The sequence below is a fragment of the Cyprinodon tularosa genome, unplaced genomic scaffold (genome assembly GCF_016077235.1).
Source record: "Cyprinodon tularosa strain WSP-4 unplaced genomic scaffold, ASM1607723v1 ctg207, whole genome shotgun sequence".
In the NCBI taxonomy this organism is placed as follows: domain Eukaryota; kingdom Metazoa; phylum Chordata; class Actinopteri; order Cyprinodontiformes; family Cyprinodontidae; genus Cyprinodon; species Cyprinodon tularosa.
The window spans coordinates 18,481-32,443 of NW_024038767.1; the positions used below are offsets into that span (position 1 = coordinate 18,481).

General features: G+C 42.1%; 1 protein-coding gene across 1 annotated transcript in view; it reads right to left on the reverse strand.

The window, feature by feature from the left end:
* The window catches only part of frmd6 (FERM domain containing 6), a 43,372-nt gene that overhangs the window by 8,431 nt on the left and 20,978 nt on the right, over positions 1–13,963 (reverse strand). Inside the window, exons 5-9 of the mRNA XM_038285149.1 lie at positions 11,767–11,843; positions 11,493–11,679; positions 8,160–8,315; positions 7,981–8,046; positions 4,999–5,067 (exon numbers count right to left, since the gene is read on the reverse strand). Of these exons, the coding sequence (XP_038141077.1) occupies positions 4,999–5,067; positions 7,981–8,046; positions 8,160–8,315; positions 11,493–11,679; positions 11,767–11,843 (555 nt within the window). The remainder of the gene's footprint in view (positions 1–4,998; positions 5,068–7,980; positions 8,047–8,159; positions 8,316–11,492; positions 11,680–11,766; positions 11,844–13,963) is intronic.

Genomic DNA, 13,963 nt, shown 5'->3' on the forward strand with positions numbered 1-13,963 from the left:
GGAGTTACTGTGGGGATCTGGAGATTACCCTCTGTCTCCAGCAGGATGGGCTGTGGGTCTTCTGGAGCTGGAACTTTCCTGCACACCTGTTCCTAATCCTCTCATTAGAAGACCTCTCCTTTATAAGCTCCTGCCTGACCTTGATCCCACGCCGCAGTGTTGATCTTAGTTGGGATCCTGTCTCTTCGTGAAAGCTCTGGATGAGCTTAACCTCCTGTTTCCTCGTGAAGCTCTGGATGAGCTTAACCTCCTGTCCCTTCGTGAAGCTCTGGTAGAGCTGTCTCCCTGGCAACCTGTCTCTGGTCTGCAGCTCTGGGAGAGCTGCATCACAGGAAACCAGTCTCAAGCCTGAAGCTCTTGGAAAACCTAACCTGCTAAGCTGCCCTGGTGAGCCAACCCTAAGATTCCTACGTGGTTGAAACCTGACGACCCCTATGTGGAGTTTCCCTAGAGGTTCCCATGTGGATTTCCCGTGTCTTCCCTGTTGTTCTCTGAGTTGAGCTGGTAGCTCAGATCTTACTTAGCTTTGCTAAGCTAACAGCTAGAGGCTTAGCCCCTCATGAACTCTGAAACCAACCATCACCCTTTCCCTGCTCGGACCCCAGTGAACCAGCCCCCCGGACTGAACTGTACCTGTTAATTTCATTGTGCTTGTGCCTTAAATAAACTCTTTGGACTTTTTACCAGTGCCTCTGTATGTGTTCTGCATCTTGGGCTTCACTCAGAGTAAACCCATCATGACAGAAACACACTCAGCATCACATTACCATGCTTTACAGCTGGAAGAGTGTGTGGAAGCTTCATCTTAACTACTGCAAACACGCCTCCTTTCAATGTAGCCAAAAAGTTCCTGGGCTGAATCTGATCAGATGATGGATTATATTAAGATTCCTGATTGGCCTTCCTAAGGTTTTAACTTTAATCCTATGGAGAAGTCGTGCACTAACCTTAAAAAAACAGATCCATGGCTGGTGGCCAGCAACTTTAACCAAACTATAGAAAGAAAATGGCTTTAAATTTGACACAGGACATTTAAAGGTACAGACATGTAAAACCCAGTGGGGCCTTTAAAACTGTCAAGTTTAATCCAGCAAATTGGGAGGAAATCTGTGATGTGGTTTTCCCTAATTGCACTTCGCTCTCTATACATGAGCAGAACTTTAAATTCTTTTATCGAACATATTATACACCTGTTCGCCTTCGGAAAATGTTTCCTGATGCTGCAGATCTGTCATAAATGTAGAATACATAAGGGCACATTTATTCATTTATTTTGGTCTTGCAATTATATTTAAATCTTCTGGAAGGCAGTTTATCTGATGATACAAGAGATTATTGGTAAACGGTTCTCACTAACTCCCTCCTTTTGTCTTTTTAATCATACTTCAGGGATTCTCTTTAATGCAGATACTAAACATTTGCTTGTAATTCTCTTATTTCTGGCTAAGAAATGTATATTACTGAGGTGGTCAGCATCACAAGCCCCTACAGCCCCTACCTATATGTGGTTATCACAAATGTCTGCTATTGTCTCAGTTGAAAAACTGACTCATGACCTTCATCAAAAGTCGGACAAATTCCGGAGGATCTGGGACCCGGTGCAATCTTTCTTACAGAAACTGTAAATTTAGTTTTCTCTCTTCGATTTCTTTTTCTTTTTTATATTCAATATATCACACACTTGGCTGTCCGACAGTATGGACTACTTTGAACCATGTCTGCCTGTATTTTGTATGTTTTTTGTTTTTTTTGTTTTTTGTTTTTCTCTTTTATGTGAACACTGCAGTGCTCCTTGTTGATTTGGGGTGGGTTGTTTTTCTTTGTTTTTGTTGATGTTTACATAAAGCTGTTAAAACTTAAAAAAAAATAATAAATAAATAAAAATAAAAACTGTCATGCATGGTGGTGGTAGTAGCATGCTGAGTGAGCATAAAATAAAGAAATGATTATCCTGTTTTAGTTCAAATCGACAGCTAGATAGTTAAAAATAAAAAGGCAGTGATCCCAAACACAGCAGAACTGGTGTTGGGATGGATTTGGCAAAACGACTTCGAACATCCGCCATGTTAGAAACAGAGCTATAAATTAGACGTATGTGAGGAGACGTTGGTCAACAGGTGAGATGTACGATTTTATTTGAGACTTTTTGTAACCCTTGGCTTTCGGCACAACCAGAGGCTTTTTGTTTCTGTTACTCTATTTTCATTTTTTTATCGATTGAAATGTTTTTAACCGTCTCTTTTGTACTTTCCTAGTTTTAGCTTCTAAACATGCAGCACATTTAGCAGATTATTGGCGATTCAAAGTGTGTCATAAATTAATCCACAAACTAATTTACACTGCACTTAGAAATGTTTTTAATAATAAAACACATCCACTTTTAACACGCACACACATAAAATAATTAAATAAACAAAAAACTAAAGCCCAAAATGAATATATTGTCTTTCTTTCCAACCAGCTAACCTACGTAAATCTGTAATATCCAGAGTTTGTCATCCAAACAAAATAACCTCAGGTTAATATGAGAGATTTACCTTTACAAAATACAACCTAAAGCCCAACTTCACCAAAATGATAATATTTATCAAAGCTTTATTAAAGGGTGTGTGTGTATAGGGATGCAGAGTGGGGCACAGTGGGTGGCGCTGCTGCCTGGCAGGTTCCGGGTTCGATTCAGGGTCATGTTCTCCCTGTGCATGTGTGGGTTCTCTCTGGGTACTCTGACTGTTAGGTTCATTGACTTCTCTACATTCTCCTTAGGTGTGAGTGTCAATGGTTGTTAGCCTCTGTGTTGCCCTGCGATGGCCACCTGTCCAGGGTTTTACCCCATCTCTCGCCCACTGACAGCTGGACCAGCTGACCAGCACCCCATGCGATCCCAGCAGGGATAAGCGTAAAGTAATGAATGAATAAATAAGGGGTGGAACGGTTCACAAAATTCACGGTTCGGTTCAATTCACGGTTTCGTGGTCACAGTTTTCAGTTCGGTTCGGTATGTGTTGATTGTTACCCCGAAATCCCATAAAAATGAATGAAATTAATGAAAAAATCCCAAAAAATTAATGAATTGTAATTATTTTAAATGATTCACGGAAACCATGGATCATTTCCACATGTTTTGCTGCTTTGAATTTAATCATCTGGCGCATGCCCTCTACGATCTCCAAGGAACTCAGAGCGGAGCGGACGGGAGCCACAATGGGGGCTGTAGACTTTGCTTTGAGCAGCCGGTCTGGAGCGCAGCGGGGCGGAGCGCTGACGGAGTATGAGGGATTTCGGGGTTAGCATGACATGTTGGTCGTGTTGCTGTTAGCATAAACAAAACGTGTTGCACAATGCTCGCACACTGTTGCACTTTTATCCACAGCTTTCTTTCCGCCGTCATCGTAGGTCACTCTAAATGCAAAGTGGTCCCATACAGCAGACCTATAAAGTGCTGCTGGCGCGTCTTCCAACTCCTGTTCTTTCCCACTTGCCATACCCACACAATTCTCCACAACAACTGATTTTTTTCTGCTACACCCGGCTACGCTGCTTCTCTTCTTCTTCTTCTTCTTCTTCTTCTTCTTGTTTACTACTGGTGGTTGGCTTTGGTCGCAGTACCGCCACCTTCTGCTCTGGAGTGTAAACGCTTCGCCTATGAGAAAAAGGAGCAGCGCATGAACCGAACGAAACACACGCGAACCGAACCGAGACAGTCGAACCGAACGCTTCGGACGGTTTTCATAAACCGTTCCATCCCTAGAATAAACACCATATATATGATCCAGTTATGAACTAGTTTGTCTCTGCATGAATGAACAGATCAGTGGTGATTAAGACATGAAAACAAGTCTTCCAGATATCCAAGCCTCATTACAAGGTTAAACCCAACCCTGTTAATTATCAGGTTAAGACTTTGTGCTTGTTTTCAGAGGAAAGTAACTGAACTCGTAAGATGCTGTCAGGGAAATAAACCAGAAACCTTCCTGCAAGGTTTGACCCCAAAGTTCATTTTAAAACCCAAAGACTGGAATCCAGAATCCTTCCCTCAAACCATCACAACATCTGGTCTTCATTAAACTCCCTGTCCCTCTCCTCCCCCTCCTCCCAGCCCCACCCGCTGACGGCGGTAGCTGCTGGATGACATAACTGGTGGGTGGGGTGAAGCTGAGAGCTTGCTATTCTGGAGAAGGATGGGACGGGATGGCTAGAAACCATTTGGATCCACGGTGAAACCACAGCCACGCCACTGCCTACTTTCACGCCGCTCCAGACAGGCGACCAGGAGAAACCATCAAAACAACAAAATACGGAGGAAAACAGGATGGCTGTATTTAGAACATCACAAAAGCAAAAACACCTCAAAGACAGTCATGGATCCATTAAAAAAAAACAAGAAAAAAACGATACCTTGCAGGCTTTTAATTTCCCCACATTTGAAATTAAACAGCATCTTTTTGCAGCAGTGTGAATACACGGTGTGAACCTCTGTGGATGGTGATTAACAGCGAGCTGGCAGGAGCGCTGAGGTCCTCAGAGGGAAACAGATATACAGTGAGCTTCTCTGGCTCCCTGTGATAACACTAAACCTATGCTGCTCTCAGCTAAACGACGAGCTGACTCAGAGCAGAGATGAGGAGATTTAAGTAAAGGCACAGGGAAAATAAAAAAAAATCAATGAGGCAAGAGGCAGAAACTGTTGATCATAGAATATGCATGCAGTATACGGAGCTCTGGGTGTGTCTGCGTGTGTGTGAGGAAAGTCTTTGAAAGATCCCTGATTAGTTCCAGAGGACTTGCAGACTAGGATAAAGCAACAGTTTTGGGGGAAACAAAGTCTTGCGTAAAATTTTTTCCCAACCCTAAGCAAGAGCTTGGCTTCAAAATCGGATTGCAATGAGCTCAGCGGATGCAGTTTTTTTTTTTAATCAGTGCTGGGGTTAGTTTAAGAACAAAACCTAAATCTGTGAATTTGTCCCTGAACTTCCTGCTGCTATCCCTCATTCCACTCACCACAAAAACCAGTTTGCCCACATTGGTCCAGGGGAAGTCGTATAGCAGCTGCCTCACAGAGCCGACGTTCTGCAGTGAAGAAGGAAGAAGAGTTGTGAGGATTAAATCCAACAGAGAAATAAGGACAACATTGCTGCAACCAGAGGAGGTCCAACTTTGTGGAACAAGCTCCTGTTAAACTATGCTGCCTCTGTTCCAGTTTAAATTCCTCACCACTGCAAACTTCATTGTGCTTCAACAATTTTTGTGTTAGACAAAGCACACCAGAGACGATGAGAAGTGGAAAGAAAACAATAAGAAGCTTTTATTGTTTTGTTTTACCAGATAAAATCTAAAAAGTGCGGCTTGCATTTTTTATTCAGGCATCTCTGTTAAAGAACAGGGATAGGTGCCTCCAGTCTTTAAGAGACTTTTAGATATGTCCCTCCTCCATACACCTGAATCAAATAATTCAATGACTTCCAGGACCCTGGAGAACCTGCATCCTGGGGATTTAATAATTCAGCTGCTTGATTTCGCTGTTCTGGACCTGACAGGGTTCCCACAGCATAAGGCGAGTTAAATTCAAGACTTTTTAAGGCTTTTTAATGCCACTTGAAATAAAAATTTAAAGGCACACTATGCAACATTTTTCAGTTAATTAATGTGTTCCATATCGTTTTGGATGATTAAATGAGTCATTTCAGGTTGAACAAAGGTTTTCTCGGCCGCCCTGGTGGTCTGTGGGGGAAATACTGCACTTGCAATTGCAGGAGCACCGACCCGCACCCACAGGCTCAGAAGTCTCGCGAGAGTCAGTCTTGCTTTACGGCGAGAACTGCTACACGCCCGCAGTTAAAAGCATTCTCGTTGCTAGCACAGTGGCGATCTTTGTGCAGTTATGCTACGTTCACATCGGACGCAGCAAAAGCAGCAAAATCGCGTCTGCTGCTTCATTTTTACTGCTTGTACCAGTTAGTTCTGACGCGCGGCTGAAGCAGCTTTGCTGCTCTGGCTGCGCGGTGCAAAAGTGGATCTGATGCGCGTTGGGCGGAGCTTCACTATCCTTTCTCTGCCTTGCCGCTATATTTTCTGTGATCAGTGGGAATAAAGTAGTTTTAATATGTTTTTAAGTGAGAAAATACACCTGAAAACGTAATCAGTGCAGTCAGTTCATCCAGATTATCATCCTGCCTTCCAATATTTTTTCTGTCGGAGCCGCTCAGACCCCCACATACCAGCGGTGTACATACCAGTAGGAATCCCTTCATCAGCAGCCTCTGGCCGGGTCGCCTCCTCGCGGTTCACCGCGGCAGCTGGTAGGTGTTTTTCATCTAAATAATCCAAACTAAATAAAAGCGAACATATTCTGCCGGCAGATTTCTGCATTTTAAGTTAATTTATGCGTCAATAAACTGTTTCAGAGAAGTGATCACAGCGCTCTGATCATCAGTGCTGTGTCTCTCTCCCTGCCAGCTCCCAGATCAGCTTCTCTGATTGGTTGACGCGCCGCGCCGAGCAGCAAAAGTTAAATTTTTCCATCTCGAGCAGCAGCGCGTTTGCGACACGTCACGCGCGTCAGATGCTTAAACGCGCCCGACGCGCTGCTTCAGCTGCTCAGACGCGCTGCGCCTGCTGCTCAAAACGCTTTGCGGGACCTTTTGCTGCGCCTTGACGCGCGTCAACCATTGACTTTGCATGTAAACTCGCTGCTTCTGTCGCGCCTGCTGCGTCCAGTGTGAACACAGCATAAGTCATTCGTTGCATTCGCCTGTCTGCTAAGCTCAAAACAACCGCGCCTGGCTTGACGGAGAAACGAGGAGAACAGCTGTGCATATTTACGACAGTGCACTTTTACTTTCGCCCTCTGGGGGGAGCCTCGCTTGAAAATCAACACCGGTTGCATAGTGTACCTTTAAGACCAAATTCACAAGAAACATAAGAAAAACCTGCTTGCGACGACTTAACCCAAAGGTTTATTTTAACATAAACCACTGCACTAATGTTTCAAATGTTGAAAAGCTTCCCATACAGGAAGAAAGCTAAAAACACACAAATGACAGATATATTTTAACAATTATTTAACTGAATTCACAAACTTTGTTTTAGCAGGAAACAAAACAAATCAGTTTTAAAGCCCCAACATAACCAGTGCTAAGTCTTTTTAGCAGCTATTTTTCTTTGTATGGTTTTCTTAGTATGTTTGATTTGGTGATAAGTGGAGGCGTTGCAGAGACAAGGGTGGAACTAAATGTGCGACTCCACTGCCTTAATTCCCATCGTTCTGAGCTTGAATCGCTTCTTGCACTAAATCCACTGAGCCTCATGTATGTTCCCTGGTTTTAGCCATGGAGAAAACGGAACCAATAATGGCGAGCGATAATTTTTTTTAAATAAAAAAAAAGGTCAGTTTTAATGTTTTATTTAGATTACACAAATAAATCATAATAAAAATAATCCTTTTTATGAGGTTTTAAAAATTAAGACCTACGAAAGACTGATTTAAGACATTTTAATACCAATTAAGGCCTTAGTTTTATTTTGAAGGATTCAATGCCTTTTAAGACTTTTTAAGGACCGGCGGGAACCCTGCCTGAAACACGTTTTAAAGTTGCAGGACAACAGCCCTCGAGGAATGGAGGACGTTTTGCTGCTGCTGCAGCTGCACGATGTTTCTCCCACATTTGTTACATTCACAGATCAAAGCTTATGCCATTTTTTCAAGGAAAAATATCAAAAATATCTATTAAAGTGAATGGAGAGCATTTGTAAACATTGGTTTTGTAAAAGATTCCCATTATTTAAGTAAATCTATCCATCTACTGTGCTTCGATCCAAACCAGGGGTCTTGAATTCCAGTAAAGACTTATGAGACTTATAAGAATATTTATGACTGTAATGTGGAGAAAATCCAATAATGAAGGAACATGAATACTTTTGCAAAGTATGTTTGGCCATAACAACAGCAGAGACATCCCTACTGCACATGCTACGGATGTTTACCTGAAATATCTGGATCCCACGTAGAGTGAGGCCCAACGTCAGAGACGCTTCAACTTCTTTTTTATCCTGAGAGAGAATAAAACAGGTAAGCAGGATAGTAAAACAAAAACATGAACTCCAGCAAAGTGCGATTACATGTCCGATCACGTGACACAAGTTAGAAACGCTGAATCCCTCACCTTGTACAGCCTGTAGTAGTGCACTGTGACATCGTCTAGCTGAGCACACTCTTTAATGTACTTGAGGTGCGCCTCTGAAGCTGTGAGTGCAAACTGGTCTTTGTGCATGTTAGGAATATGCCTCAGGATGTATTCCCTGCCACGCTTGGCTATCACCTGAGCAGGGAGAGAGGCAGAAGGAGCCATCAGTCTGCAGTGGTACAGGCATATTACAGAGGGGGGGGATGAAACTGGACGTACAGATGCCGAACACTGAACATAAGCCAGAAACAGTTACTTGGGCAGTCCTGTAACCAAGTAATCTTTGTAAGCACCGAGTAAATCAGTAGATTTGCTTCAGGGGCAGAGTACATTGTTAAGATTCCAACTATTTCCTGTAAGCAGCGGTTTGCACCACGATAAAGAAGCAGGGGCCTAATCACAGGAAGTGGAGGGCAATCAGACGGGTGTGGCTGTCAGAGGAGCCATGTTACCAGAATAGATGTTTTAGCTCACACTAAAAAAGAGCTCTGTGCAACTTTCAGGGATAAAAATACTCTAGAACTCCCAGTTTCCATGAGGCTGCTGGTTTAAATAGATGTAACAGAATCATCTTTTATTGGCATTGTTTATAGATATAGTGGCTTCATATCGTTCAGACTAAAGGGTCGGGACACTTCCTAAAGCTCTACTCCCGCTAGATACTACAACTGTTTTTATTATTCCTTTAATAATATTACAAAAAACAAGACAGTTTCTGTGTATCATTAAGTTCACCTTTTAATTTAAACATCAGAACTGAAGAAAAATACATAAAAGTATACATGAAATGCAGAGCAACATATTAATGCACCTTGTTGGAGGTATTTATTGTTGGTTTATATGTTTAAAAGGCTCTAAAGTTTAATCTTAATGTCAGTAAAGGAGATCATTGATCAGAGAAGCAGCCAAGAGGCCCATGGAGGAGCTCCAGCGATCCGCAACTCAGGTGGGAGAATCTGTCAGCAAGACAACAGATGAACAAAGGTGGTGCTCTGGTCTGATTAGAAAACAATCTATCCCTTGACCTTCACATTGTGGTGGAAAAAGATGATGCAGCATCCTTGACTCCTCGTCCACAACATGAAACACGGTGCTTGGAGAGATTCGCTCTCTAAATGTGGAGCAGGTCAATAGGGAAACCTGTCAGAGCAGCAAAGGATTTAAGGTGGTTGAAGACTGACGTTCAAGCAGGAGAAGAACCCAGACAGTCAGCTAGAACAGCAAAGTAACATTTAAATCAGAGCATATCCATCTGTCAGGATGTTCATCAAAGCACAGCCCTAAACCCAGCATAGAAACTGCTTTAAAACTAGAAAATTACAAACAAATTAGATCTAATTAACATTTTTTTTTCTCATATTTGTGTATATTCACTTGATCTGTGCAGTTAAGTAAGAGAGTTTGCCAATGGAATAAGAGGATTTATGTTTGAAATAAGAAACAACTGTCACAGTCTTGGTTTTGTTATGTTTATTTAGAGTATTCAGTTTTACTTTGCTCCTTGTTTTAGTGTTTAATTATTATTTTGTTGTTTTCTTGTTAGTTCCTGTCTTCCAGGTTTTCCATTTGTTGTCCTCTGCTGCCCTCTTGTGTCCTCTTTCCCTAGCTCTGTTTTCTGCTCTGTCCTCACCTGTCTCCAATCCCCTCGTTAGCCCTCTCTTTGTCTCTGTCCCCTTTAAAAGCCCTCCCTCTTCAGTTCCTGTTTGCTGGATCCTCGTCTAACATCTGTCTGCTTACCTCGTCTCTCCCTGGCTCCTAGTGTTTGGTTTCCCCTGATGTCTCCTGGGTTCTGGTTTGTTTGTTATTTTTGTTGGATTTTTGATTCCTGCCTCCGTACCTGTGAACCTCATTAAACCCACCTAAATTCACCTCTGCCTACCTTCCTCTGCTTTTGGGTCCTCAATCCAACACCAAATCGTGACAACAACAACTCTATCATCATCCTATTTCAAGACCATTATATCTTATTATAAGGGTGGGGGGAATTGATTTTATTTTACTTCTTTCTAGATCAGTTTTTGCAATGTTTGAGATCATTTGTAAAGAGAAATTGGTACAATTATTGTCCAAAAATGCAATAAGAAGTGCTTCTAGAAAGAGGTCAGAAAGGTCAGAAATCCTTTGCCTTCATTCTTTTCCATCTTTCCATTTCAATACAATTCAAATAAAAAAAAGAAGCAATTCTGTCATTATTATTAAGAATTCATAATTTAAATTAAAAGAAACATTCAGCACAGAAGTAATTTAAAACACTAGATATGAAATATGAATATATTTGTCTAACTGATTCATTGATGAATCACTTATTTTGATCATTTTGATTTTAACAGAACGGCTATTTTTCTGCCCTAGAAAGGATTTTTATTAGATCAATTATTTTTTCACAACTAAATTTTCCCACAAACATCGCCTCTCTGTGACAGATGTAAAATATGGGACAGCACATTAGCACCTCAATTTTGGCTTTGTCCAAATATTCAACGTTTCTGGACCTCAATATTTGAATGGTACTCTCGCGCCCTTAAAGTTAACATAAAACCCAATCCAGAAACGGCCCTCTTTGGCGTCTCGGACAAATTGGGTCGTGGTGTAAGAGCAGTGGTCTCCTATGGCATGATGATTGCCAAAAGATGCATATTGAAGCAGTGGAAGGCTGACAGACCAACTAATTTTGTATCTTGGATCGAGGAATTTACAGGAATTCTGCACATAGAGAAATTAGATTTGATTTAATAAACTGTCCTCAAAAATCTTACAAAATTTGGAAACCCATTTTAGAACATTTGAAGCCATAAAGAACCCCCATCCCCCCCTTTTTTTGTTTCTTTACCCCATTTGTCATAAATAAAGGTGTGGACACTTCTAATTGACTGGTTGAAACTCCATAAAGTGTTTTTTTTTACTTTCAGTATGTCTAAAGTGTAAATGAACAAATTATTTTTATATATTATTATATATTGTTTGTCTAATGTTTTTTTCTGTTTTTTTGTGACAAGTGCTAATAATCCTTCACTAAAGGACATTAATCATTGTCATGTTCTTGTTGTACACCTGTAAAAAAATCCATAAAAATAAAGTGGAAAAAGATCCATTATTTTTTCATTTTTGTGGGTCTCTGTTATGATGGCAGGAATGGTCCATCAAAAAAAGCCCTCATAAATACCTTTAACTGCCTCTATTTTTTGGATCAATGTATGGGAAATAATTACAATCTAAAAAATAAAACATGATTTATTGATTCAATAAATATTAAAATTTAAGAATTAAAATGTGAAAAGTCATCCATTGCGATGCTGATCTGATTATACTCACCCATTGGGGGAAGTAGGCTTCAGGTTCAAAGTACTTCCCAAAGTGCTTGTTGCGTTTAAAATTCCCGAGGTCGGCCTGGAGCGCGAAGGCTGCCAGGAGGAAGTAGGCCTCCTCTCTTTGGATGCACTGGGAGAGCAGCACCTGTTTCCTCAGGTGCCAGTAGTAGTAGTACCTGGCTACGCGGTCGCTGCGCGGCACACAGAGCATCACTATCAGCATCAGACGTTAATCAGTTCGTTGATTAATGAGAACAATGTTCAGAAGCTTCACCAACCTGATCAATCTCCCATTTTCCACATAATACTGAGCTCTGAAGTGAATGATCATTGGAGGCCCGAACTGGTCAATACCCTGGAAACAATATGAAACACTTCCTTCAACAATTACAGCTAAATATAAGAAATTTTAAAAGTTATGCAGACATTGATCTATTTCAGGAAAGAACTTTATTAGTGGTTTGTCTGACATTTTCCCACAAATTAATACCACATCTACATATTTCTACATACCTTTATTTTTTTTGTGTTAGCAAAACATTATATATATATATATATATATATTAGGGATGGGACGATTTATGAAAACCGTCAGAATCGTTCGGTTCGACCGTCTCGGTTCGGTTCATGCGCTGCTCCTTTTTCTCATAGGCGAAGCGTTTACACTCCAGAGCAGAAGGTGGTGGTACTGCGACCAAAGCCAACCACCAGCAGTAAACAAGAAGAAGAAAAAGCGAAGCAGCGTAGCCGGGTGTAGCAGAAAAAAATCAGTTGTTGTGGAGAATTGTGTGGGTATGGCGAGTGGGAAAGAACAGGAGTTGGAAGACGCGCCAGCAGCACTTTATAGGTCTGCTGTATGGGATCACTTTGCATTTAGAGTGACCTACGATGACGGCGGAAAGAAAGCTGTGGATAGAAGTGCAACAGTGTGCAAGTTTTGTTTATGCTAACAGCAACATGACCAACATGTCAGGCTAACCCCGAAATCCCACATCCTCCGTCAGCGCTCCACCCCGCTGCGCTCCAGACCGGCTGCTCAAAGCAAAGCCTACAGCCTCCACTGTGGCTCCCGTCCGCTCCGCTCTGAGTTCCTTGGAGATGGTAGAGAGCATGAGCCAGATGATTAAATTCAAAGCAGCAAAACATACGGAAATGATCCAGGGTTTAAAAATAATTACAATTCATTAATTTTTGGGGATTTTTTCATTAATTCCATTAATTTAATGGGATTTCGGTGTATTTTGTGAACCGTTCCACCCCTAATATATATATATATATATATATATATATATATATATATATACACTATATTGCCAAAAGTATTTGCTCACCCATCCAAATTATTGGAATCAGGTGTTCCAATCACTTCCATGGCCACAGGTGTATAAATTCAAGCACCTAGGCATGCAGACTGTTTTTACAAACATTTGTGAAAGAATGGGTCGCTCTCAGGAGCTCAGTGAATTCCAGCGTGGAACTGTGATAGGATGCCACCTGTGCAACAAATCCAGTCGTGAAATTTCCTCGCTCCTAAATATTCCACAGTCAACTGTCAGCTGTATTATAAGAAAATGGAAGTGTTTGGGAACGACAGCAACTCAGCCACGAAGTGGTAGGCCACGTAAACTGACGGAGCGGGGTCAGCGGATGCTGACGCGCATAGTGCGAAGAGGTCGCCAACTTTCTGCAGAGTCAATCACTACAGACCTCCAAACTTCATGTGGCCTTCAGATTAGCTCAAGAACAGTGCGCAGAGAGCTTCATGGAATGGGTTTCCATGGTCGAGCAGCTGCATCCAAGCCATACATCACCAAGTGCAATGCAAAGCGTCGGATGCGGTGGTGTAAAGCACGCCGCCACTGGACTCTAGAGCAGTGGAGACGCGTTCTCTGGAGTGACGAATCGCGCTTCTCCATCTGGCAATCTGATGGACGGGTCTGGGTTTGGCGGTTGCCAGGAGAACGGTACTTGTCTGACTGCATTGTGCCAAGTGTAAAGTTTGTTGGAGGGGGGATTATGGTGTGAGGTTGTTTTTCAGGAGCTGGGCTTGGCCCCTTAGTTCCAGTGAAAGGAACTCTGAATGCTTCAGCATCCCAAGACATTTTGGACAATTCCATGCTCCCAACTTTGTGGGAACAGTTTGGAGCTGGCCCCTTCCTCTTCCAACATGACTGTGCACCAGTGCACAAAGCAAGGTCCATAAAGACATGGATGACAGAGTCTGGTGTGGATGAACTTGACTGGCCTGCACAGAGTCCTGACCTCAACCCGATAGAACACCTTTGGGATGAATTAGAGCGGAGACTGAGAGCCAGGCCTTCTCGTCCAACATCAGTGTGCGACCTCACAAATGCGCTTCTGGAAGAATGGTCAAAAATTCCCATAAACACACTCCTAAACCTTGTGGACAGCCTTCCCAGAAGAGTTGAAGCTGTTCTAGCTGCAAAGGGTGGACCGACGTCATATTGAACCCTA